General features: G+C 47.1%; 11 protein-coding genes across 11 annotated transcripts; 5 read left to right on the forward strand and 6 right to left on the reverse strand.

Annotated features, from left to right (window-relative positions):
- Positions 1 to 500: 500 nt before the first annotated feature.
- On the forward strand, positions 501 to 2,678 carry JR316_0005981 (Beta-glucuronidase; the record flags this gene model as incomplete). Its single annotated transcript, XM_047891731.1, has 11 exons — positions 501 to 920; positions 972 to 1,062; positions 1,127 to 1,188; positions 1,250 to 1,447; positions 1,503 to 1,547; positions 1,604 to 1,626; positions 1,677 to 1,747; positions 1,807 to 1,877; positions 1,930 to 1,970; positions 2,026 to 2,109; positions 2,165 to 2,678. The coding sequence occupies 11 exons, from the start codon at positions 501 to 503 to the stop codon at positions 2,676 to 2,678; spliced, it is 1,620 nt and encodes a 539-aa protein (XP_047749080.1).
- A 395-nt stretch (positions 2,679 to 3,073) lies between these two features.
- On the reverse strand, positions 3,074 to 4,274 carry JR316_0005982 (SRSF protein kinase 1; the record flags this gene model as incomplete). Its single annotated transcript, XM_047891732.1, has 4 exons — positions 3,074 to 3,307; positions 3,362 to 3,477; positions 3,531 to 3,740; positions 3,797 to 4,274. The coding sequence occupies 4 exons, from the start codon at positions 4,272 to 4,274 to the stop codon at positions 3,074 to 3,076; spliced, it is 1,038 nt and encodes a 345-aa protein (XP_047749081.1).
- Positions 4,275 to 5,124: 850 nt separating this feature from the next.
- JR316_0005983 (uncharacterized protein) lies at positions 5,125 to 6,076 on the forward strand (the record flags this gene model as incomplete). The annotated part of the gene is made up of 4 exons (XM_047891733.1): positions 5,125 to 5,204; positions 5,276 to 5,581; positions 5,650 to 5,755; positions 5,822 to 6,076. The coding sequence occupies 4 exons, from the start codon at positions 5,125 to 5,127 to the stop codon at positions 6,074 to 6,076; spliced, it is 747 nt and encodes a 248-aa protein (XP_047749082.1).
- Positions 6,077 to 6,519: 443 nt separating this feature from the next.
- On the reverse strand, positions 6,520 to 7,707 carry JR316_0005984 (Methyltransferase adrK; the record flags this gene model as incomplete). Its single annotated transcript, XM_047891734.1, has 4 exons — positions 6,520 to 7,115; positions 7,170 to 7,244; positions 7,298 to 7,316; positions 7,549 to 7,707. 4 exons carry the CDS (start codon positions 7,705 to 7,707, stop codon positions 6,520 to 6,522), a joined length of 849 nt encoding a protein of 282 aa, XP_047749083.1.
- A 484-nt stretch (positions 7,708 to 8,191) lies between these two features.
- JR316_0005985 (Methyltransferase ausD) lies at positions 8,192 to 9,379 on the reverse strand (the record flags this gene model as incomplete). The annotated part of the gene is made up of 5 exons (XM_047891735.1): positions 8,192 to 8,778; positions 8,837 to 8,911; positions 8,973 to 9,064; positions 9,119 to 9,159; positions 9,221 to 9,379. 5 exons carry the CDS (start codon positions 9,377 to 9,379, stop codon positions 8,192 to 8,194), a joined length of 954 nt encoding a protein of 317 aa, XP_047749084.1.
- Positions 9,380 to 10,237: 858 nt separating this feature from the next.
- On the reverse strand, positions 10,238 to 11,419 carry JR316_0005986 (Methyltransferase adrK; the record flags this gene model as incomplete). Its single annotated transcript, XM_047891736.1, has 6 exons — positions 10,238 to 10,500; positions 10,521 to 10,829; positions 10,882 to 10,956; positions 11,014 to 11,105; positions 11,160 to 11,200; positions 11,261 to 11,419. The coding sequence occupies 6 exons, from the start codon at positions 11,417 to 11,419 to the stop codon at positions 10,238 to 10,240; spliced, it is 939 nt and encodes a 312-aa protein (XP_047749085.1).
- A 794-nt stretch (positions 11,420 to 12,213) lies between these two features.
- Positions 12,214 to 14,186, forward strand: JR316_0005987 (ABC1 family protein lscO; the record flags this gene model as incomplete). The annotated part of the gene is made up of 5 exons (XM_047891737.1): positions 12,214 to 12,220; positions 12,297 to 12,414; positions 12,474 to 12,865; positions 12,926 to 13,768; positions 13,831 to 14,186. 5 exons carry the CDS (start codon positions 12,214 to 12,216, stop codon positions 14,184 to 14,186), a joined length of 1,716 nt encoding a protein of 571 aa, XP_047749086.1.
- Positions 14,187 to 15,351: 1,165 nt separating this feature from the next.
- JR316_0005988 (uncharacterized protein) lies at positions 15,352 to 16,587 on the forward strand (the record flags this gene model as incomplete). Its single annotated transcript, XM_047891738.1, has 4 exons — positions 15,352 to 15,555; positions 15,614 to 16,174; positions 16,236 to 16,370; positions 16,429 to 16,587. 4 exons carry the CDS (start codon positions 15,352 to 15,354, stop codon positions 16,585 to 16,587), a joined length of 1,059 nt encoding a protein of 352 aa, XP_047749087.1.
- Positions 16,588 to 16,992: 405 nt separating this feature from the next.
- On the reverse strand, positions 16,993 to 17,920 carry JR316_0005989 (Vacuolar protein sorting-associated protein 51-like protein; the record flags this gene model as incomplete). The annotated part of the gene is made up of 4 exons (XM_047891739.1): positions 16,993 to 17,169; positions 17,229 to 17,314; positions 17,376 to 17,471; positions 17,524 to 17,920. The coding sequence occupies 4 exons, from the start codon at positions 17,918 to 17,920 to the stop codon at positions 16,993 to 16,995; spliced, it is 756 nt and encodes a 251-aa protein (XP_047749088.1).
- A 561-nt stretch (positions 17,921 to 18,481) lies between these two features.
- JR316_0005990 (uncharacterized protein) lies at positions 18,482 to 20,490 on the reverse strand (the record flags this gene model as incomplete). The annotated part of the gene is made up of 5 exons (XM_047891740.1): positions 18,482 to 19,012; positions 19,076 to 19,624; positions 19,685 to 19,792; positions 19,843 to 20,161; positions 20,198 to 20,490. The coding sequence occupies 5 exons, from the start codon at positions 20,488 to 20,490 to the stop codon at positions 18,482 to 18,484; spliced, it is 1,800 nt and encodes a 599-aa protein (XP_047749089.1).
- Positions 20,491 to 21,034: 544 nt separating this feature from the next.
- On the forward strand, positions 21,035 to 22,223 carry JR316_0005991 (uncharacterized protein; the record flags this gene model as incomplete). The annotated part of the gene is made up of 7 exons (XM_047891741.1): positions 21,035 to 21,092; positions 21,152 to 21,384; positions 21,439 to 21,523; positions 21,572 to 21,806; positions 21,864 to 21,999; positions 22,058 to 22,134; positions 22,184 to 22,223. 7 exons carry the CDS (start codon positions 21,035 to 21,037, stop codon positions 22,221 to 22,223), a joined length of 864 nt encoding a protein of 287 aa, XP_047749090.1.
- Between the last annotated feature and the right edge of the window lie 516 nt (positions 22,224 to 22,739).

Raw genomic sequence — 22,739 nt, forward strand, 5'->3', positions numbered from 1 at the left:
GTCGGGCATGATATTGTCAAGAATGATTCGCTTATATGTAGCCGGAGATGTTAGGTTCTGTTTTGAGCACTTTCTTGGACGCATGACCTGGGAACGATTATCAGAGGCGTTCAGGAGCCTCGGCACTGAAAACCATACGTAATTGCTTGCGATTTGACGATGGGGACGGAGCTATTTAATGCGAATCTGAGCGTTACTTGAATCGCTTTCGTTGAAGATGTCGGTGGGATGTGGCAGACGACGTCAAGAACGTACAAGGTTGACCGGAAACCAGCCACGGGCCGCGGGCAAACAAGCGCAACTATGAAGACGGTCTTGTGATCACCCAGCGACGCGCTTGAACTTCTTCTGGCACATCACTTCAACATATATACACATCTTCCAATGTTGTTCAAGTTTAACGGCCCGCAGGTGGCTTCTATGTCGATGTGGCAGGCTCCTCAGTGGAATAATAAAAGACACAACAGGAGTGGAGCAAACAGAACGACACATCGAGCACAATGATTCCTCTTACTCTGTTCTGTATATTGGCTGGAATTTTGAAACCAGCACTATCATTGTCACCTTTGAGACTTCAGGGACCGCCGACGCTCCCTGAAGATGCTTCGCATCCTTTAAACCCAGCCTTAGCAAGCTTTAGCATTGAAACTGCCTTTTTCGAGGAATTCTTTGGCAATGCTTCTGCTCCCAATCAGCTTTCGCTCAATCTATTGGAAAATATCAAGTCCCGGACTGGAGTACCTCCTGAAATAAGGATCGGCGGGATAACGGCAGATTCGACACATTGGGATCCTAACCAAAAGGTTGCGCTGTCCAATTTCATAGATTCAACTGGCGCTCTACACAACACTACCCTTGGGCCCCAGTTTTGGAAATCTGTTGGCCTCTTGCCTCAGGGAACGAAAATCATCATGACTCTGGTGAATCTCTTAACAAATTATTCTGTAATTACACTGATGTCCGTTTTACAGGACCTGCATGATCTGGATTTTGAAGGCGCATTGAGTATGGCTGAGGCCACAGTGAAGGGACTTTCTCCAAGCCAATTTTTATCATTCGAGAGTCAGTACATTCCTCATTGCTCATTATTCAATACTTCTAGAAACAAAATTTATCATCGTTGCAGTTGGAAACGAACCAGACCATTACCTCTCCTTCACCCCTCAGAATTACACGAGTATCTGGGCGGTATGTAATTTTGCATCTTTAATTGTCTACATTACACCAATCTATTTTACTGTTGCTACAGACTTGGGCCAAGAATATCTCAGCTGCCCTGAATATAAAAACACCCAAATTCCAGATAGCCGCGACTGTTGAAGATCCAATTTGGCCCTATGATACCCCTGGAGCCTCTTCAGCTCTTGACTGCGTTAGTGCTCTTGCAGCCGGCTCGAACAAGGACAATGTTGTTGCAACATGTAGCGAGCACACCTACCAGTATAGTGTAAACCGCTTAAAATCTCTGTTTCTATATCATTGTCATTCAACCAACGTGATAGGTTTGCGACCCCCCTAGAATTGCAGTTGCCACCTTACCGAACTTGGTACGCGCTTGCCTTCCTCTACAGACGAAGGGATAATCACCATACATGTCTGAAAGGTCAATCACACACGTCTAGCAGAGTAGGGCATTCACACGCGGTCTTTCGTTATCAACTAATTTCAGCTTCCAGATATCTTGATCTCTGGCAGCCTCGTATCAAATCTGTCAGAGCTCAGCTTGGGGACGATAGCTTTGTAATAGGTAGGAGTATACTCGTGCGTATTTCGAGCCAGTAAAAAGTTTAACGGCATGTTTGTCAGGGGAGTATAATTCAGTTTCTTGCTCGGGGAAGGATGGCGTTAGCAACACATTTGGTCAGGCTTTGTGGCTGGTGAGTTAATAAGAGCACTTAGTTGGACCTGAATGTTAAAAGCGATGATCAGCTGGATACAACATTATATGCTGCGTCTTTAAACGTCTCAAGGTAACAGTGTCCACCGTATCTCAATGAATAATACACTTAATATAAATCCTTTTAGATTGTATCTACATCAAGGAGGACCTCTCGCGCTACAAAGTAGCACACAGCTAAATCATGGCGGCCTGAGTTTTTACGACATGTGGTATGGGACAGCGGCTTATCGTTTATTCTTAAGAATTTCATTAATTCTCTTTCAGGTATCCTGTTCAAAATCAAAATGGCGCCATACAAGTCTTCCCTTCCTATTCCTCGTATCTATTTATCGCAGAAGCCCTCGGACGTTCTACATCCCTTCGTATTTCCAATATCTTCCCCAGTAGACAAGCAAACGGGTCGAGCATCACTACCGCGTTGGGCGACGAGTCGGCTGGTCAACTCGTTGCATACGGCTTCTGGGACACCTCCAAGCCAAATGCGCATTCATTCCCAACCAAATTAGCCTTGATAAATCTACAAATATTCAACCAAACCGAGATAGGCCAGAGACCGTCCGCAGAATTTGATATAACTGAATACCGTCAAAACAAGAATAGGCCGGTGACCATCAGGAGACTTCAAGCCCCTGGCGCAGATGTAAAAGCTGCAAATCTAACGACATGGGCCGGACAGAACTTTGCCAGTGGTGAGGCTGCTGGGGCATTGAAAGAAGAGAAACAAAGTAGCAGCAAAATATCTGTGCAAGCTTCTGAAGCTGTTTTAGTTGTTCTGTAATCCTTTTATCGAATAATAACCCATTGTCCCAAAATTGATGTATCTCGACGATTAGAAGACGCACTATGCTGCTAATTCTCTACCAACTATGATATCTGTTAGAGCAAGGGTTGGTTTTACGCAAAGATCCGACGTGATGTCCCTTCTCCGAAATGCCTGTTGCAGCCGAGATAAAGGTACATGGTCCAGGGGATCCAACCGTTTTTCTCGTTCCAGGATTGGAAGTTAAGATGATTCCTCATCTACAAAAATGTTGCTGATTTTCTGGATATTACATTATATTGATGATTTGAGTTATTCAACTTGCTTTCTTTTTAAATGAAATCGGTTTATAACCTTTGTTTAAAAATACATCGATGAATTAGGTACCTGTGTGTTCAAGGGTTGGCCAAGGTTTAGCAATACCCGCATGAACACGCATTGGCTTTTGAAAGCCAAGTATGTCTTAGGGCTTCCTTTGCAGTCAGTCGATTACTGGGATCAGCACGAAGACAATCCTTGATAAAACCTGATGCAGCAGAGACGTCGTCCTTGTGGAGAGATGTCACAAGAGCCGCGTGGATTAAATTCAAGCCTTCGTCTTCATCCACAAAACCGGGAAGATTAGATCCAGTCAAGATTTTGAATGTCTAATGGCGATCGTCATAAGAAAGAGAATTAGCACAAGCAATAGAATGACCCACTAAAGCTCCCAGCTGCCAAATATCGGTTTGAAGTGAGCATGAAGGATTTTGTGATATGGTTTCCGGTGCAGATGCATAATCCCACGAGCTTTCTGGCTTGTATGTAGATCGTTGAGCTATCAGCTCAACGTTAGAAAAAGTACATGGTATAAAAGCGGAAATTAAATACCATGTCCAAGATTCAAAAGATAGAGTGGCCATTCAGATACAATAGCCTTCTTATGTTTCCATCCCCTCAAAGAATGTTTTATCGGTTGGGACTCTACAGCCTCAAAGTTCCCGATCGGGATGGTTAACGGCTCTTCTTCTTCTTCCAGTTGGGGCCTAAGCACATCAGCTTGAGTTCCTGTTGCGAAGTATATGTTTCCAGCATTGACAGCTAAATGAATACAATTATCAGACGCCATTACCAAAGAAGTATAGTCAAAAACATACCCCCATGCATGATTTCGGCAGAATGCAATCCCTCAAGTGCAAGCGTTGTACAGTAGATGATTCGTTGTACAACATGAACTGGAAGTTTTTTGGCTTCCTCTTCCAAACGAAGAGCTTCAACTGTGGTCGATAAAGGATTGGTCACGATGCAAAAGTGCGATCCATGATATCCCGTCTCCCAAAAGCTGTCTTGATACCAAGGAAGCGGCAAGGTCGAACTGAGGTTTTTCACAGATCGTAGGATCGGAAGCTCTATTTCTTCAGCGCGTTTGCTCTCTGCGACCGTGTAGATCTTGACTGAAAAGTATGCGTCGTCGTATTCGCACCATACGAGCCAGGTTGAGGAACGAGGACCGTATCCTAGCTTGCGAATGATTTCGTATTTGTCCTTGTTGAGCTTTTGACCGATGGTTGCGACAAAGTAACCGGGGCCACCACTGGCTGGGGAAAGATTGAGAGGTTCTTCGGGGAATGACATGGCGGTGATGTATGGGATCAAAGGCGTGAAAAGTTATGAACTATAGGGTGTTCTTTGGCTCTTCTTGAATCTTTAAGAGTTCAGATAGAGGCGTTGGAGTGTGATCTGGAGTTGGCTTTCGTGATGGTGCCACGACCACAGCCTTGTTAGCCATGGTGATAAAACGCAATTCCTTCGTTATAGATCTAGACTGATACCGCGAGTATCGGATTGAAGAGCGTCGAAAAAGTTGGCAGATGACAATGAACAAAACCTCTGCATGTCTCCTGAATGTCCTAGACGGGGCGCCGATCATCAAGCATGCTGACAGCTTCTCCATATGGTAGGTTCTATCATTGTATCAGATTTCATGCAAATCACTTGAAAAGATTTGCAAAATCATGAAACGATCAAATGCCTTCTCGTAGTATATATTGCTATAGTACATACTACATATGGTCATAAAAGGTCAAACTACAATGTTAGATACACAAGCTCAGGCCGCAGTGGTCAAAGAACGGTCTCCAACTTCAGGCTATTACATTCTAGGGGTCTTTAGCATTGACAGCCCCATCACCGGGTCCTCTCATGCAAACTTTATACAATACAGATAAAACGCCGTGTACCACCGTAAACCCAAAATATACGCACAGCCTTTTCAATCTGAGGTTATCCCATGTGCCATGCCAACATAAACCGCACCGAGAGTCGGGACTCTGAGATCACGTTCAAACCTCAGGTTTCTCGTATAAATTGACCATTGGACGAATAGATGCTCTCTACGGCTGGCCCGACAACTCAATCCTAGGTGCTGAGCATCTTCCACGCTTCCCAAACACATCCATACCACACATCCATTTATCACCTTATAATGTACTTCTCGCTTAAAACCTTGCTCCCCACTGTCGCTGCTCTTGTCCTCCTCAAAGGAGTTGTCGCAGCACCCGTATTGTACGTTTCCGTTATACTCTGCTGCACACAGCAAATTCACGCGAGGACGATTCGTGCAGTTCTGACTTTAGCGATGACCTCGTCGAGCGCAATGATTTTGACGATGCGTCTTTGCTGGAACGCGATGCAGTCCTCGATGCCGTCTTGGAGGCGCGCATGGACGATATTCTGCATGAAATTGATAGCGCCGCTGGCAAGCACAAATACACGCATGGTCCGACGCGTCTCTCTATCAGCGATAATGCAAAGGCGGAGCTCAACCGCCTGAATATCCACGGAAAAGAACGGAAGAACGCGATAAAGTGGAACAAGAACAAGGTTAAGAAGGAGATGAGGAAGAACCCTGAACTGAAGGGTGCCCATACTGGTGTGATCGAGTAGGTGTTTTGCAACGCGATAGCGTGGAAGAGGAATATTTTCTGACTTGATATGCTTCGGTCAAAAGACATCTTGCACACAAGGGTGGAAGCCAGCCCAAGGAGAAAAACCACATCACCGCATCGTTCAAGGATAAGCACGGCCAGCAAATCCACAACAGCTACAACGGCGGGGTGTGTATTCCGTCACAGCTTTCTTATGCTAAGGCTGACAGGAAATTTTTACTTCTCTTTAAATAGCCAAATCACCACTTGTATATCAACAAGAATAACGCTGGTGCTGGACGTCAGGCAAAGGGCGGGTACAAGAAGAACAACAACGAGATCAAAGGCAAGAACACCGGTCACAAATCAGCTGTTAACAGGAACCCCGAGAGCCGACACGGAAAAAGCAGCCAAAAGAACGGCGGGAAAGGAAAAGGCCAGCAGCGCCAGGGCGGAGCATCCAAGAACCAGAACAAGGGTCCCCAGGTAAAGAAGGGAGGCAGGAAGTAAATTCTTGTCGCACTGGTCTTAGTCTCTGTGATTCTCCCATGTGGAATGGTTAATACATTGGGAAATTTGAGGAATTTTGAATTCGGATTTGACACTGCGGAACTGCCTCAAGATTTGGAGAGTTGGACGTACATGAGCGTGCCGTAGAAGGACTTCAAAGTATTCCCTGGCACTGCATGCCATTATTCTAAGAAAGCAGTCTAGACCCAAGCAACTTGCTTTAGTGGTTTTCTGTCAAAAATGCTCGCACGATGCAGAGTGCAAGATGAAAGTATCGAATTTGATGAGATGTAGAGTGTTCTTGGAGTGTTCTCTGGTACGACCCGATCAAAAAAAAATCACATGAGCGAGATTCGGCAATATACGATTCGGCGCTCGAATATAAAATGGACTTGATTGAATTCCAAAAAAAATACTTCTCCAGACAGTGGTACCGTCAAGCACTATAGAACCTCGACTGACCAATTCATGACAAAATAAGGCTTTGCATCGTTATCCACAAGGTCGGCGTCCCACCTCTCAACCTGTTTCAACTCCGCTTCGACCTTGATTTTCATCTCTTCCGGCCGCTGCCAACCCGACTCCCCCGGCCCAAAAATATCCTCCTCCCACATCTTCTTCCAGGTCTCAGGCGAGTGACAAAACATTGCAGCTTGTCTGACCTCAAACAATGGGTCAGTGCTGCGTTTCTTCTCGACACGGAAGCCCTTTTCAAGCATGGCGCCATGCTGGCCGAAGATGATAGAGCCTTTCTCGGGAAGGAGGAGGGACGCGAGGCGGCGCGCGAGTTCGCGTTGGCCTTCTTCTGGGAAGAGGTGGAATAATGCAGAAGCATGGATAGCAGATACTTGGTGCTTTAGAGGGGTGAGTGAGGTGAGTCCTCGAAGGGGACGGATGGAAGGCGGTTGCTTGGCCTCTGCGTCTGCTTGAATGTCCGACATATCAAGCATGGATGAGTCGAAGACATCTCCCGCAATAAATGTAGCCGGAAAGCTTTCTGGAGTGGACTTGAAAAGCTCATGTCCGCAGTCCCAGAATTCTAGTTCAACATTTTAAATTCATTCTGTCATTCTGGGAAAAGTTTCGACATTACCTCCACGAAGGTCAGACGCAACAATGTTCTCAGCTGGCCAGCCGTCCACAGCCACCTTTCTTGTGTCGTTTCCAACTTATGGGAGTGGAGAGTAAGTGACATTCTTAAGAATACTAAATGAAAAGTACCGACAACAACAGCCGATATCTAGAAAAATAGGATCCCTGTGCTGTTCAAGAAGCTTCAAGGCCTTTGGATAAGCCGGTATCCCCGCAATCTTGAGCCTAGCCGATGTGAGTACTGAACATGTAATTAGCGAAATGCCCAGATAGCGCGTGTACCTGATAAACCATAATTGGCGAATACAAGGGTACCTATAAACCTTCGAGAGAGCTAATCAGTAGCTTATAGACATTTTATTCGCCATTTGTATACGCACTTGATATGCTTTTGCTTGCACAGCTAATACATGCTTCTTTAATTCATCATCATCATATATGCCTGTAAGAAGCTCGAGGAATTGACGTTCATGATCTTGAAGACTATAACGAGCTGGATCAAGGATGGGACGTGCGGTTGACTGTACATTTACGGACATCGCAGCTGATAGTAGAAACTTGAAAGCAGGGTTGGGACAAAGATGGTGGAGCGCAAATACAAGCTTATCGGCCCGTTGTTTTCCCAGGTAACGCTGAAGGTGGGCAATGTGAGGTTTCTGTTCATTTTTTGGGACCTTGTTCCCTAATATGGACCGTTTGAGAGCGTGGTGGTTTCCGGGAAGGTTGTTCACCGATGGATCAAGATAGTCCAGTTAGTTTCAGGACACTAGAGAGATACCTTAAAAATCAAGAAGTTTGCATTAAAGGAACTCTCAAAATTAGGTTTCAAAGTTAAAGAGTGTTCTTTAGTATCAAAACCACCGTTCGGCAATCTACGGTTCGGAGCTCGAATACAACATGGACTTCAATATCACGAAATAACCGGCTGAAAACTAGCTACGTCCAAAACAATATAGGTAAGGTCGAGGGGCGGACTTGAGCTGCTTGTGCCACATCCAAAGCAATACGAATGGGTTGACGATGCTAAAGCACCTCGACTGACCAATCCATGAAATAAAACTTCGTGTTTGTATTCACAAAGTCCCAGCGTTCAATCAGCTTAAGCTTCGCCTCGACCTTGACCCTCACCTCTCCCTCTGAATCTCCACTGGCCCGGTGGCGCAGCGACCCCGGACCGAAAATATCCTCCTCCCACAACTTTTTCCAGCTCTCAGGGGAATGGCAAAACATAGTGTGCTGTCCTATCTCGGAATCTGTGCCGTCCATGCGTACGATCTCGAGACGCGTTCCCATTTCAGGCTGCGCACCGTGCTGGCCGAATATGATGGAGCCCTTTTCGAGAAGCAGTAGGGACGCGAGGCGGTGTGCAAGGTCGCGCTGATGGTCTTCGTCGAATAGATGGAAGAGTGCGGAGACGTGGATGGCGGATACTTTGTGTTTTAGGGGTGAAAGCGAGGTGAGGTTTCTGAGGGGACGGATGGAATCTGGGTCTGCTTGGGTGTCTGATTCCATGTCGAGCATGGAAGAGTCGAATACATCTCCTGCAATAAATGCAACGGGAAAGCTAGCTGGGGTGGACTTGAAAAGCTCATGTCCGCACTCCCAGAATTCTTGTTGGACATGTCAGATCAATTCTACCATTCAGAGCGAGTCTTTCAATAAAGTTACCTTGACGAAGGTCGGATGCTACAATGTTCTCAATCGGCCAACCATCAATCATCGCCTTTCTGGAGTCATTGCCAACTTATGGGTAAAGAAATTGAGCGATGTTAATAGGATAGGAATACCAAATGAAAGGACTGACAACAACAACCAAGATCTAGAAGTATGGGATCTTTACGCTGTTCAAGAAGTTTCAAGACCTTTGGATACGCGGAGAGCCGTGCAATAGTGAGCCTAGTTCATCAGGTTACTACATATACGGTAAAGAAGACAAAGAAGCCTTCGTGCCTCATAAACGAGAACAGCCGGATACAAGGGTACCCGAAGACCTTGAAGAGGACAGTTCTATCACTATCCGATAGGCATTTTGTTGAATTTTTAGGGACGTACTTGATAGGCCTTTGCCTGTACAGCTACAATATGCGCCTTGAGTTCCTCTTCGTCATGTATGCCCGTAAGCAGTTCATAAAATTGTCGTTCATCCTCTTGAATGCTATAACGAGAAGGATCTAGTTTTGGACGTGTATTTGGGTGCGCGTATATCATCATGGTGGTTAAGCAAGCCTGGTTGATGATATGAAACTTTCAGAGTTGTTGTTGTTGTTGTTGTTAACTTGAAACAAGGCGGTGGGTGGTTAAATATTTCACAATTGAAACTCCTTTGCCTCATTGGCAAAAAATCCAAATGTACATCAGCGAGATTATTCACATCTATGAAAACAGATAGTAATTGATGACCATTCCTGTCTTTTTTATTTTTATGCCTGGATTTCCTTTGCATGGGAAAAGGCTTTCGGCACCCGTCTCAACCAATTTTTGGTTCATAGTTGGGAACGAGTTTGAGCAAGATTGGGTACTCAAGATATACCCGATGCCCTTGTCCCAAAACTTAGCTCAACTCAAAGATTTGTTAGCCACATACTTGTAAGATGGTTTTAGAAACAAGATAGACAAAGCGGAGGACGTTAAGTAAACTGCTGTGTATGTTACCTGTGTTTGACAATGTAAACACAATGATAATAGCATGCATCAAGGAATGCCATGGAATATTGTCGACATTGCATAACGCAAATAATGATACGGGGAGAAGTAGATAGATGTAGAGTCTGGGACAAGTTATGGGATGGGGATGTACTGGAAGTCAGAAAGCAACACCGTGATTCGGTAGATTTCGAAGGATCACTAGGGAGAAGGGGGAAAGAGGTAGGCTGGTTCACGTCGAAGTTAGGAAACAAGAAACAAAAAAGAGTAGAAGGAATTCTTCGGAATTGAAAAGAGATGGTCCACTGCGAATCGGAGAGTCATCGATTTAATTTGCCTTGGCTGTGATCGGCGCCTCTTCAATTTGATCCATGTACTTTTGTACAAATTACCAAGGTCGACGATGGCCGAAAAATCGAGATCAAATCAAACCACCTCTATGGACCAATTCAACAGGTAAATTGTGGGTTCCAAATCACGGTAATCCCAGAGCTCAACCTCCTGTAGCTCCGCGTCTACTTTGACTTTGACATCTTGATGCGGACCGAAAATATCTTCCTCCCACAACTTCTTCCAGCTCTCAGGTGAGTGGCAGAACATCGCGCGCAGTCTGATCTCAGATGCAACTGCGGTTCCGTCATTATCCTTGCGTACAGTTTCAAAACGGAAGCCCTTTTCAGGCCGCGCAACTGGCCAAAAATAATGGAACCTTTCTCGGGCAGCAGGAGGAATGCAAGACGGCGCGCAAGCTCGCGCTGGCTGTCTTCCGGGAAGAGGTGAAAGAACGAGGAGGCATGGATGGCAGACAATCGGTGCTTTAGCGGGGTCAGTGAGGTGAGGTCTCGGAGTGGATGGATTGGTGGTGGTTGCTTGACCTCTGTGGTGGAATTGGAATTGGGCGATGGTTGAGTGTCTGAGATGTCGAGTGTGGCAGGGGAGAAAACATCTCCTGCGATGAATGTAGCGGGGAAGCTTTTTGGAGTGGACTTGAAAAGCTCATGTCCGAAGTTCCAGAATTCTAGTTGTGCATATCAGATTGGTTCTACCATTTCGAAAGAATTTTTAGTAACCTGGGCGAAGGTCGGACGCTACGACATTCTCAGCTGGCCACCCATCCACAACAGCCTTTCTGGCATCATTACCAACTTATGGGAGTGGAAATTGAGCAAATTGATTAAAGAAAGTATGCAGGCAAGACTGACAACAACAACCGATATCTAGAAGGATAGGATCCTTGCGTTGCTCAAGAAGTTTCAAGGCCTTTGGATATCCAGGGAGCCGTGCAATTTTGAGCCTAGTTTATGTGAGTACTAGTATGTTCAGCGAAATATCCATGCAGTATGCGTACTTTGCAAACGAAAATCGGCGAATGCAAGGGTATCCATAAACCTTGAGGGATAGTTTCACTTCTTAGTCAAGAGGTACTTTGTTCGATATTTGGAGACGCACTTGATAAGCCTTTTCCTGTACAGCCAATATATGCTTCTTCAGCTCCTCTTCGTCGTTTATGCCTGTAAGGAGTGCAAAGAATTGTCGTTCGTCCTCTTCAAGGCTATAGCGAGAGGGATCTAGACTCGGGCGTGTAGCTGGGTCTCCGTATCGGGTCATGGCGTCTGAGAAAAGGGAATGATATTAGAAAGCCAAGTTGGTGCAGACTGGGAATAAATGATGAAAGTCTTTTGTACCATTGACCCAACCCAAATTTACACAAATAAGAATGGGAGACTCGGTGCAGACCATTCACGTATACGAGAATATTCTGTTTATCTTTATGCATCAGAATATTTCCTCTAGTGGATGTTCCATGATGTCAGAACAGATATATGCGCTTTGAAGGAATACTAGAGAGATGAGAGCGGCTCGCTGTTGAGTTGAAAGTGACGTTGAACATTGAGCTTGTGGGGGGGAAATTGACATCCATTTCTCTGTGACATCTCCTTGAAGGAGAAAATACGGTTAGCAACAGCAAAGTATGTCGTGGGAGGGTCTGCCGGAGTGTGCGTCGAATATGCGGCAGGATGAGTGCAACTTTTGCTCTCGTAAGTCATCCGTAAATTTGCAACCGGATCAACGCTTTCCCCGGTCCGAGGTAGGAAAGTGACGAAGTTGATTGCTCCTGCCTTTCCTCTGCCGAGCCGTGCGCTCTCTCCCTCTCCCCACCACATTCCTATGCATAGACTCCCCCTCAAACATAGCCAACGGTCATTTCAGCTAACAAGATACAATACTTCTTCCAGGCGACATATCAACTCTCTTCCACCGAAACCTCCACCTCTATCTCGACCATCCCGGTCCCTCAAATATGCGCGTAGAACAGGCTACCTCGTCGCTGGTCTAGGAGCGGCCTATGCTGTCGATAGATATTACAATGCATCCTCTATCTTTAGAAATTTACGTACTTTATGGACAGTGAGTACCTCTGGTTCTACATATTACAGACATCTCTGACTGGTGTTTCTTCTTCAGTGCGCTTTAATCACCTTAGACTACAAATGGAACTTTACACCCGAGAAAAGCGACTTGATTCCTCAATTGCATGAGCGAGTCGCACAGCGAGTCTATGACTTGATGACATCTAATGGAGGATTGTACATCAAAATTGGGTCCGTCTTAACTTTTTTTCTTCGACATCAAATAATTGTGTTCATTGAATATCATTTAGTCAAGCTATCGGCGCGAACGCTGCGGTTTTGCCCAAGCCTATGCAAGTTAAATTTGCGTCCTTGTTCGACGATGCACCTCAAATCCCGTACTCGGTGGTGCATGACGTCTGTATGCGTGAGCTTGGTCGGCCGCCTAGCGGACCTGGTGGAGTGTTCGAGATATTCGAAGAGAAGGCGGTGGCTAGTGCCAGCATCGCGCAGGTGCACAAAGCCAAGTTATGGCCGCGTGTCCTTCCAGATGGTACCTTGGAAAAGGAAGAGAGGTGGGTCGCCGTCAAGGTTCAAAAGCCGGATGTAGCGAAGCAAATGGTTTGGGATTTGGGAGCCTATCGCGCTGTCATGTGGATGTTTGAAAATTGGGCGTTCGACCTTCCTGTATATTTCGCTGTTGGTGCGTATAATATGTGTTGCCTTAATTTTTTTTTTGCATATGTTTATTTGATTTGAACAGACTTTGTGTCGGAACATCTCAAACAAGAACTCGATTTTGTACGCGAGGCTGATAACGCTCGACAGACAGCCGAGTTCATCGCTAGCGAACCGACACTCCGCGACAAAGTCTACATACCCGTCGTATATCCCGAGCTTTCTACGAAGCGCATCATGGTTGCCGAGTGGATAGACGGGGTGCGTCTTTCGGATAAGCCGGGTGTGTACAGACTTATGGGCGAGAAATATCCATCCTTGTCAGCATCCACCATCGACCCAGCGTCTGCGACATCTCTCGTTGCATCCCCATCTTCAGAGTTATCAGCTTTGCCAAACTCACCGACATCCGTTTCCTCGCTTCAATTCCCTTCCAAACCTCTGAAGGGCGGTTTAGATGCCGTCCTTCTCCCCCTGGTCCAGCTGTTTTGCGCTCAAATGTTTGATTGGGGTTGGGTACATTGCGATCCCCATCCCGGAAATATCCTTGTGCGTCCCAACCCTGTCAAACCTTCAGTACCACAGATTGTGCTCTTGGACCATGGATTGTATGTACGCGTACCAGATGGATTCAAGCATGATTGGGTCAAATTATGGCGAGCGCTTCTGGCCAAGGATTTCCATGGGGTAGAAGAGGTAACGAAGGTGTGGGGGTTCGGAGTACCTGATCTAATGGCAAGCTTCATGTTGATGCGGCCTACGGTGTTGAAGAAGGACAACAGGAAGGGTCCACAACCTCCTAGGAAGCCTTTGACACAATACGAGATCAGCGTCAAAATGAAGCAGAAACTGAAGGAGTTTTTAATGGATACGGATCGTATGCCCAAGGTTCTTATTTTCCTTACAAGGAATATGCGGATGGTGCAAGGTGAGCAAATTCGCGTTTCCTGTAACGTCGGTTCAGAGCTAATCGCTGTCTGTGTTTGAAAGGCAATAATCAATCATTTGGCTCACCTGTAAATCGCATCAAGGTCACCGGCCTTTGGGCATCCCGTTCTTTATCGCGCGACACTGCTTTGCCATTTTCTCTGCGCGTGCGAGAGTATATCTATCACCTCCGGTTCCGTTTCTTGATCTTTGGATTGGACGTCCTGTTTTGGAGAGCAAAGGCCACGGCGTTCATTGGGAGTTGGGTAGAACGGATCGTCAATGCCTTGGGCATTCGGCGGTGGGGTCTTGGGTGGGTGCGCAGAGGTAACTTTGAAGAAGAGCTGGAGAAGACAATGAGGGGGTTCGCCAAGGACAGTTTAGGTTTCGATGTGGGATCTGGGGCTTTTGAGGGTTAATGTATTTTGTTGCTTGTAATGTAATTGGTTGTATACTACTCGAAACTTATTGGTTATTTGTATCATGGTCCTGATATCGAACCTCGAGTTGTCCTTCGCGGTGGAATGAAGCGCAACAAACATTTCGCTGCCCCGGACTGTTCCTATCGGCATCCTTTGCCAAAGAGCCTAATATTAATGACGCAACTTGAATTTCTTTGGGAGTTCGTCTATTCTTTGGACGGATCCAGGCTCCCCGAGTCAAGTCTTTGTTAACTTTCCTTGTCGTAATTGAACCAAAGATATAGCGGAGCCTCATGACATGCGTGTAACCAAAATTTCCGACAATGTCGTTAGGAGGATCCACGTCGTGTAATCGCCTTAAAGACTTGGTGAACATGCGTAGAGGAGGAGGAACTTTCGTTGGGATGGTCGTTTATGAACGTAAAGTCTATTTTGGCTCCGCTTCATTTCGTCTCGGCGATATTTCGATCATGATCGAGCACGTGCTGCCATCCCGAGTAATGACCGTGTTTAATTTGTTCCTCAGACCTTCACCGCCATTGGAATCGTCAGCTATACGACGGATTCGTGAAATTTCACTGAAATGACGCGTAAAAATCTTGCATATACTCTGATCATCTAATTTAGAAGTGAATGCGACGCGTTTTCTCGGCTATTGAAGAGACAACTTGAAGATGTCAACAGTGGCACCTAACTAACTGGACTCTCTCCGTATGTGCTACACAATGGACGCCAGGACGTCGGGTGAGCGTTCCACCATATCTCTTTCTATTCTAAATCCGTGCTAAACAGGTATAAATGGGGAAGAATAATGTGATGTCATTGAATTGGTATAGCCTCGGGCCCAGATATGCTGGCCCTCTCTTTGTCATGTCAGTCAAACAATGCGCGTTGATTGTGGTTTTTCGTGGCCCATCTCTCCAACTTCGACTAGTCCCGTATGACCGGGGGTCCACCAAAGATCCTGGCCGCCAGATATGTCACGGACGCGGTCACTGGTATAAAGACGGGCCCAAGATAAGTTTTGTGCCACTATCGTTCTCGGGTCATCGCCCTCCCATTCTGGTTTCGTGTCTCCACATTTTTTCTTCTTCTAAGTTTTAAGTCGCTGGTCGTCTCTTTTTCTTTACTTTACACGTTTTGAACTCGCTAGATTTTTAATATGACTTCGTACGCGTCGTATATTCCTATGGGCACAATTCCTGTCGATGGTCCCAGCCCCTACAACAGGCAATTTACTGGTGAAATTGCCTCTCCTTCTGGCCTCACCCGTGGGCCGAACTTTTTTACACCCTTAACTTATGACGGATACACTGGGCAAGGCACGGCATGGGTTGTAGAAGAACAACACGACTTGTATCATGGGGTGAGTATCTGTTCAATGTACGACTGCCCTAGTTATTCATATAGATTCCCGGCCCCAGAATCCACAGACCCCTTCCAAGCGAAGGAGTGTACCCAAAACACACCCCTACCATTACGCCCATGACACGGCGCGTTCGCCTACCCGCGCCAAGTTCTCCATTCCGGAGCCACCTCCTGGGTATTTCCCCTTCTATTCTGAAGGTTCGCATTTGATAACGCGTCCCAGGAGAGTATACGCGGTGTCTCAGGCCACAGACGCGTATAGTGACGCGTCTTACTCGCCTTCACCTCCGATACAGATGCGCCTGCCTGATCCCTCACTGATTCCGAAGAGGAGATCCCCCTCGGAGGAGTCGGTAGAGAGCCTCAGCAGGATGCAGCGGGATGCGTTCACGACTCAGCGTGGACCTTCTAACTGTGAACGCGTGCCGCAGGCCGTGTTCAGAGCTCCCGCGTCGTCTGGCTCGTTCCGGTACCAGGACATTGCGTTCCATAAGGAAGGGTTCCCCGAGCCTGGCATCCGTGTAGGGGAGATTGGGCAGCCAACGTTTTTGTTGGAAGGTGCGACCGAGTGCACCCTCCCCAATACCGGAGATAGTTTTTTGAGCATCCAGATCATGGTCAGTAAAACCTGTTTACTTCTTCAGAAAGATATTAACGTGATTGTTTTCCATTTTCTAGTGGCCTGGGTACGAGCCGTACAAGTTTAAGCTCAAGGCGTTTATGGGAGAGGGCCGCGCGAAGGTTCCAATCACGCACGAAACTATTGCCAACAGACTTTGTGCGGAGCTTCTCGAGTTCAAGAAGTGCCTGAAGGTGTGTGTATACTGTGGGTCATTGATATTCTCAATTCTGAGTCTTTCCTCTTTTTTAGGTTGTTGACCCTATGCTGGCCCACTCCTGGTGGATCTCTAGACACTACGGTGACGCTGGTATCGACATCAATCAGCTCTTCCTCTCGCACATGGTGCACCGTGGTGGTTCTCACTGGCAGGTAGAGTTGTGGGCTCCCAGACGTCAGCGTCACTCATAAGGGTTGGAGTTTGTTTGCATCTTCATGGTTGTTTTGCTTCATTTTCTCCAGTTGCGTTGATTGCACTTTTTTTCTTTTTCACTTGTTTGCTAGGCGCTCTTGAAGAGCTGTACGACTGTTCTTTTGCTTATTTTTATTTTTTTTCGGACTTTTTACGACTCCACGATTTTTACGCACTTTCCTCCACAAATATCCCCACCCCCCTCCCCCTTTTCTAATCTTGCCTTCACACATTTTTACGCATCATATCACACATCCCTTTACGACATTCATTTGACGATCTATTTTTCCTCTTTCACATTCTTCAGGGACAATTAAACATAAATACAAACATATGTAGCATATCATTTGCATTAGGATCATACCATTTAGCGTAGTACATTTTTAATAATATAAACACCATGATTATTGCAGACTAGATCCAGTGATATTCCCGTTTCTACTATTTCCGCTATTATTCGACGAAGGTCTATTTGTGGTCGGATGTTCTATGGACACCTCAGCGGTAAGCCGTGATATTTCTGAAAATGCAGCTCGAAGGAGGTCAAGGTCGCTGTCAAGGCTTTCTGCTCTCGTCTTCATCTACCAGGGAAGTATGCATCAGCAATCATATTCCAAACACAGAGAAGCGGCAGGCGTACCGCTGATATTGTGTCGCTTGCTGCTATCAGTTCGTGGTGGTGGTTGTACACTAGTGACTGTCGTTCACTATCCAGTTGCCGGATTTCTGAGAGGTGAATGTCAAGTCAATACATATATCAATAAGCCTGCCGTGACACAAAACGTACCTGACAGAAGCTCATTCTCTCTCTTCAGCAGCGCAGGTAGCGACGACGTTGTAATCAGCTGCTCATAATAACTCTTTGCATCAAACGCAGTAGAATCTACAAACAGAAGTTTGAGTCACAATATCCAACTAATAACCAGAGTACGCACTCAGATCCATAGGGTCCTGCGAGTTGCCCCCAGGGCGCGGCGGCGGCGGGCCAACGCCCAGCCCATAATGCTTCCTCAGCAGATCCCTCGCGCGCGTCTTCTGTCCCTGAGGCGGTGGGGTGGTCGTCACAGAGCGCCGAGGTGCGCTGGCTCCGGCTTGGGCCTGGGGCGCCGGAGACGAATGCGCGCTGCTCGGTGTGCTGTGTGACGGTGTTTGCTGTTGCTGTTGATGTTGCTGCGCTGCGCTGGGACGCGGGGTGGGCATGGCGAGGGGTGTGGTAGCGGTGGCTAGGGAGGCAGATGTGGAAGAGGAGACTGAGGCTGCGGACGACGAGCGTAGGGGAGAAGGAGGCGGGCGGGGAATGGATGCGACGCGTGGGGTGGATGGAGAGGACATCGCTGACTTGGGTATTGTCAGAATAGATGGGGATAGATGTAGAGAGACTTGCGATGGTGGTAAGTTGTTGGCTCAAGTCAAGAAGAGGAATCAATTATAGCACACATCCTCTCGGGAGCATTTACTATCACTATGTCCACATACTATTTATCAATTCTAGTCCATCAAAGCAAAAAACAAGATGAATAAGATTAATATACTTTACATACCCAGCCTCCGAATTTTTCAGGTTTTCAATTACGGTGAAGATACAACAGTCATATAAACAAAAACAACGTTCGTGAAACAGTGTTCCACGATGGAAATGAAGAGATATCTCCATGGCATGATAGTTCGTCGTAAACGGTAAAGTACTCATGCGAAGAAAAATATAAGTAACGCAGATAAGTAGGAAGAAAAGGCAAGGCAAAACAGAAATAAGAACACCGTATAAGCAGGGCACAAAACGAGCGTGCTGGGAATCACAGAAGAAAAGAATGGAATATATAACACAATGTAGCACATGTGTCAAAAGGTTGGAGAAATGCTATCGCCAACTACAGAGGAGGCCAAATGGCGCCTTCATTTCCCGTTCTCTTTGGGTCGCATGCCCTGGCCATTCGAAGGATACATCGTATACTGGTGAGATGCGGGCTGCTGTGGAGGTATAATCGGCTGCTTAGGCGCTTGGTCCGTTTGATTAGGGCGGGGTCGGTAATAGCTAGACCGCTGCTGTTGGTCGTGCGAAGGCGCCTGGATGACGGTGGGCGGTGTGCTAACCGCTACTGTTGGCATTGGCCACGGCAACTTAGCAGCTGGTGCTGCTGGTGCTGCCGCCGGGGGAGCAAGAGAACTAGGACCTTTAGAAGAGGACGGTCGCTGTTGATGTTGCAAGGCAGGTGAAGCCGCTGGAGTAGAGCCAGTCTGACTGGTACTGTGAGCGGGCGAAGAGATAGGCATGGCCATTGTTGCTGGGACAGAGGCACTAGATGTATTGGAATTAGATGTTTGTAATGAGGACATTGGGGCGTCTGGCTGGTCGTCTCCTCGTCTTCGTTTGGTTGCCCGTGTTGAACTCTCCTTTAGCCCCAAAGCAGTGGCACGGATTAAGATCTGATGTCTAATGGCATTTCAACGTGAGTAAATGGCAAATATTTTTGAAATGCAGAATTTAACTTGCCTTGTCCTACTGATTCCCCATTCTTGAACTACCCAGTCCCATTCAATGTCACCAGAAGGGCCTTTTGATCGACTTTCTTCCGTCAATTTCTTCAACCTCTCATTCTCTTCCTCCGACCATGCACCCTGATTTCCTATTACAGTACCACCTGTTGCAGGTGTTGTCGTGATTTTGGCCGTGGGCTGGGCGGGTGTTCCAGCTGCAGGAGTTGACACCATGTGTTGGGGTGGCACGGGAGTTGGGTAGTATCCTCCAGGGGTGTATGCCGCATACTGATAATACGGTGTGGTTGTATATGCCCCTGCAGCATATACAGGATACTGCGGATGAGGATACCCAGGCTGCGCCCCTAAGGGTACAACAAACGACTGTGGGTTCGTTATAACCGGAGCGGGTGCTGTTGGTGTAGAGGTGGAGGGAGCGGGTGTTGAGGTTGAGGGCGCAGGTGTTGCCTGCGGGGTAACCACTGGAGGCTGATATATGGGAGTGATCACAGGATACATAGGGGGTGGCGGATTTGTAACGAGTTGCGATGGGTTGGCAAGCTGGATGAAAGAAAGGCAGTCAACAACGCGTCTGAGTTGACGTGTACTGATGCACCTTACCAGCGTGTCACAAATACGTTTGGCTTCACCTAGCATCACTAAGGGATCAATCTTTGCGCTGGGTCCCATGTGGTAGCACTGAGCCACGACAAGAGGCGAGGTTCCTTTCTAATAGCATTGTTATTGATAAAACAATGCCGACAGCGACTGGATCTCACCACAAGTTCCTCAGCCGCTCCGTAGAATTCTGCGCAAAGATTGAGAACACGCCACTGAAATTCGTAGTATTGCTGATTTGAAGGGCTGATGTTCGGATGCTGTGGCACGGCAGATGGTGTCGAGGTAGGTGCTTGAGATTGTCCAGGGTGATAGATCTGCGAATCGTGCTTTGCTGAACCTACTCTTGGGCGCCTATTTTTGGAACCTCTTGGCCTCCCCGGTCGGCGTTTTTGCTCGGGAGCAGGAGAGGAGGTTTCATCATGCGTCGGGATAGTGTGGGCGCTTTGGGGCGCGGTAGCACTGTGATCTTCAGTGGATCTGCGATTTTCAGGAGATAACTGCGTTTGGACTTACGTGGTCAATTTAGGAGACGACGGATCACTGCCGTGGATATCGTCGTTTTGGTTCAACTGCTCCTCCACGAGGCCTTCGTCGTCGTCATCTTCCTCCTCTTCCTCTTCCTCCTCCTCCTCCTCGGCAACGGGTCGTGCACCGGTTGTGGGCGTTGGCTCGGCCGGCTTTTGTGGTTGTGCATAGGACCCTAGATGACTATTTGGGGTGTAGTGGGATACAAGCGGTCGGCTAGAGCTGGTTGAAGGGGGATGTAGGGCATGAGATAGGGGCTGGTAGTGCTGGGGATTATCCATAACGAATATCGAAAGGTAAGATGGGGAAGACAATGGGGGTTGGTGTGGTCAAGCAAAGGTGTTGAATTGATGTTGAGGGAACAAAGGAGACTAGGGTCACTAGACAAGACATTGTTATTAGATGGATCTTGGGTATTCTGAAAGGAAAGGGAACAGAAAAGGATCCGCATGAGTACCTGGAGCACTAAACCGTCCTGAAAAATCGGGTGGATAAATCTTTTATTGGTTATGGATTAGGATTTCTCATCAAATATAAAAATGTTGCAAGATATGCAAGAAACCCACCAGATTCCGAGATACGCCACAAAAAGGATAAGCTAGCAGCAGTTAGCTATTGATGTTGACTGACTGTTGATTGGCGAGTATGCTGTGAGCGTTGTCGACTCTGTCCAGCAAGCGTTGCAACTCAACCAACTCGTCACACGTCACGTAAAATAACCTATGTTGTACTTTGTTTTCTTCCCAGGATCTTGCCCACCGACTTTATCGCCAATTTAGGCAATTGTATAAATAGTTCTCTCCTCTCTCTCCACATCTTCCATCCATGCCTGTCCTCTCGCGTCTCGTCCCAACCATCGCCAGTGCCTATGGCCTGCAAGCAAGTCTGTGCTTGTCGTACATGTCATGTCGCTGTAGCCACTCACGACCGTCATCTCAACAGTCTTTGCACTCATCTTCGTCCCACAGCAGAACGAAAAGTTCTATGACTTGGGTGGTGCCGTTGGATGGTTGACCACCACCTTTTTGTCCCTCTACTATCCCTCTCTCAAGGCAAAGTACTGGGATGCCATTCCAGGGTCTCTCCCAGCGTTGTCGTCATTCGCGCCAAGACAATTGCTTATATCCGCTGCCGTTGGTATCTGGTCGGTGAGACTGGGCAGTTTCCTTGCAATGGTACATCGGTTCAGGTCCTCCTGCTCTGTCTGAGGACTTATCTCACCGCGTTAGCGAGCTATCAAAGCAGGGGGCGACTCCCGGTTCGATGAAATTAAAAAAAGCCCACGCAAATTCACATACTATTGGATGGCGCAAGGTGCGCATATATTCACCTCCCAAGACATATCTGATTCCCCCTCAATAGCGACGTGGATCACCCTTGTTGGCCTTCCGCTCTATCTTGTAAACACCTTTCCCAGCCGCATTCATCCCGCCTTAGGCGCGCGTGACTATCTTGCAGTTGGATTGTATGCGAGCGCTTTGTTGTTCGAGGTCATCGCCGACCGTCAGAAATCAGCTTGGAGGAAAGCCAAGAACAACAAGCAACACGACGAAGACTTTATATCTTCAGGATTGTGGGGAATCAGCAGGCATCCGAAGTAGGTCCTAACCTTGACTTTATATGTTATACTATTAATCTCGTGATTCTATTCTAGCTATCTCGGCGAAGTCGGAATCTGGACAGGGATTTGGGCACTTTCCACTTCGTCGATTCAGACTGCGGCATATCCCCGTGGTACCATTGCACTTGCAGCTTTGAGCCCCCTGTTTACTTGGTTTTTGATCCGCAATGTGAATCACTTTGTACTGCGTCATTTGTGAGACCTCTTTACTTACATATTGAATCCAGGTGTCGGGCGTTCCGCCACTTGAGCGTGCTGGCGACAAGAAATTCGCCGGCAATGCTAAATGGCAACTGTACAAGGCGTACGTTTGCATTATTATTGTTTTTCCTATAGTCTAACGTCATGCAAAGCTCTGTCCCCATTTTCTGGCCCTGGGGGTCGACCAAATAATTGTTGTACCTGACAAAATTGTAACTTGTAATATCACCTGAAGAGCATAATTATTTTCCTGAGATGCGCACATGTCATACACATTATTTTTGAGACGCCGGCTCTAAACTCCGTTGACCCTGAAAGCTATCTTTAGCAGACGATGTTGGCATGCAGTTACGCAAATTGTTTGCTGGCACCAACATGCTCCAGGTCCCCAGGTATGACAATGGCTCAAGTGGACAACGCCCAGTCATCCGATACCTGAAATGAATAGCAAACAGCAGCGTTAAGACATGTACAGACCCGGACCAACCGAGAACAAGGATTTCGCAGGTAGGAAAGACCTAGGCAGAGTGATGAGTTGATGGCATGGTTTATGTTGAAAATCTAATCATTTGAGGAAACACGTGATGCGGGAAAAAAGCAAGTGGCCTGATGTTGAACGTAAAAACAGAAAGCAATAAAAAGACAGGTCAATGCTTCTAAACAATTTGTATACCCTCCCCGGTTCAGTGCATCCGTCCCATCTCCGCC

The sequence above is a fragment of the Psilocybe cubensis genome, chromosome 5 (assembly GCF_017499595.1).
Source record: "Psilocybe cubensis strain MGC-MH-2018 chromosome 5, whole genome shotgun sequence".
Classification (NCBI taxonomy): Eukaryota; Fungi; Basidiomycota; class Agaricomycetes; order Agaricales; family Agrocybaceae; genus Psilocybe; species Psilocybe cubensis.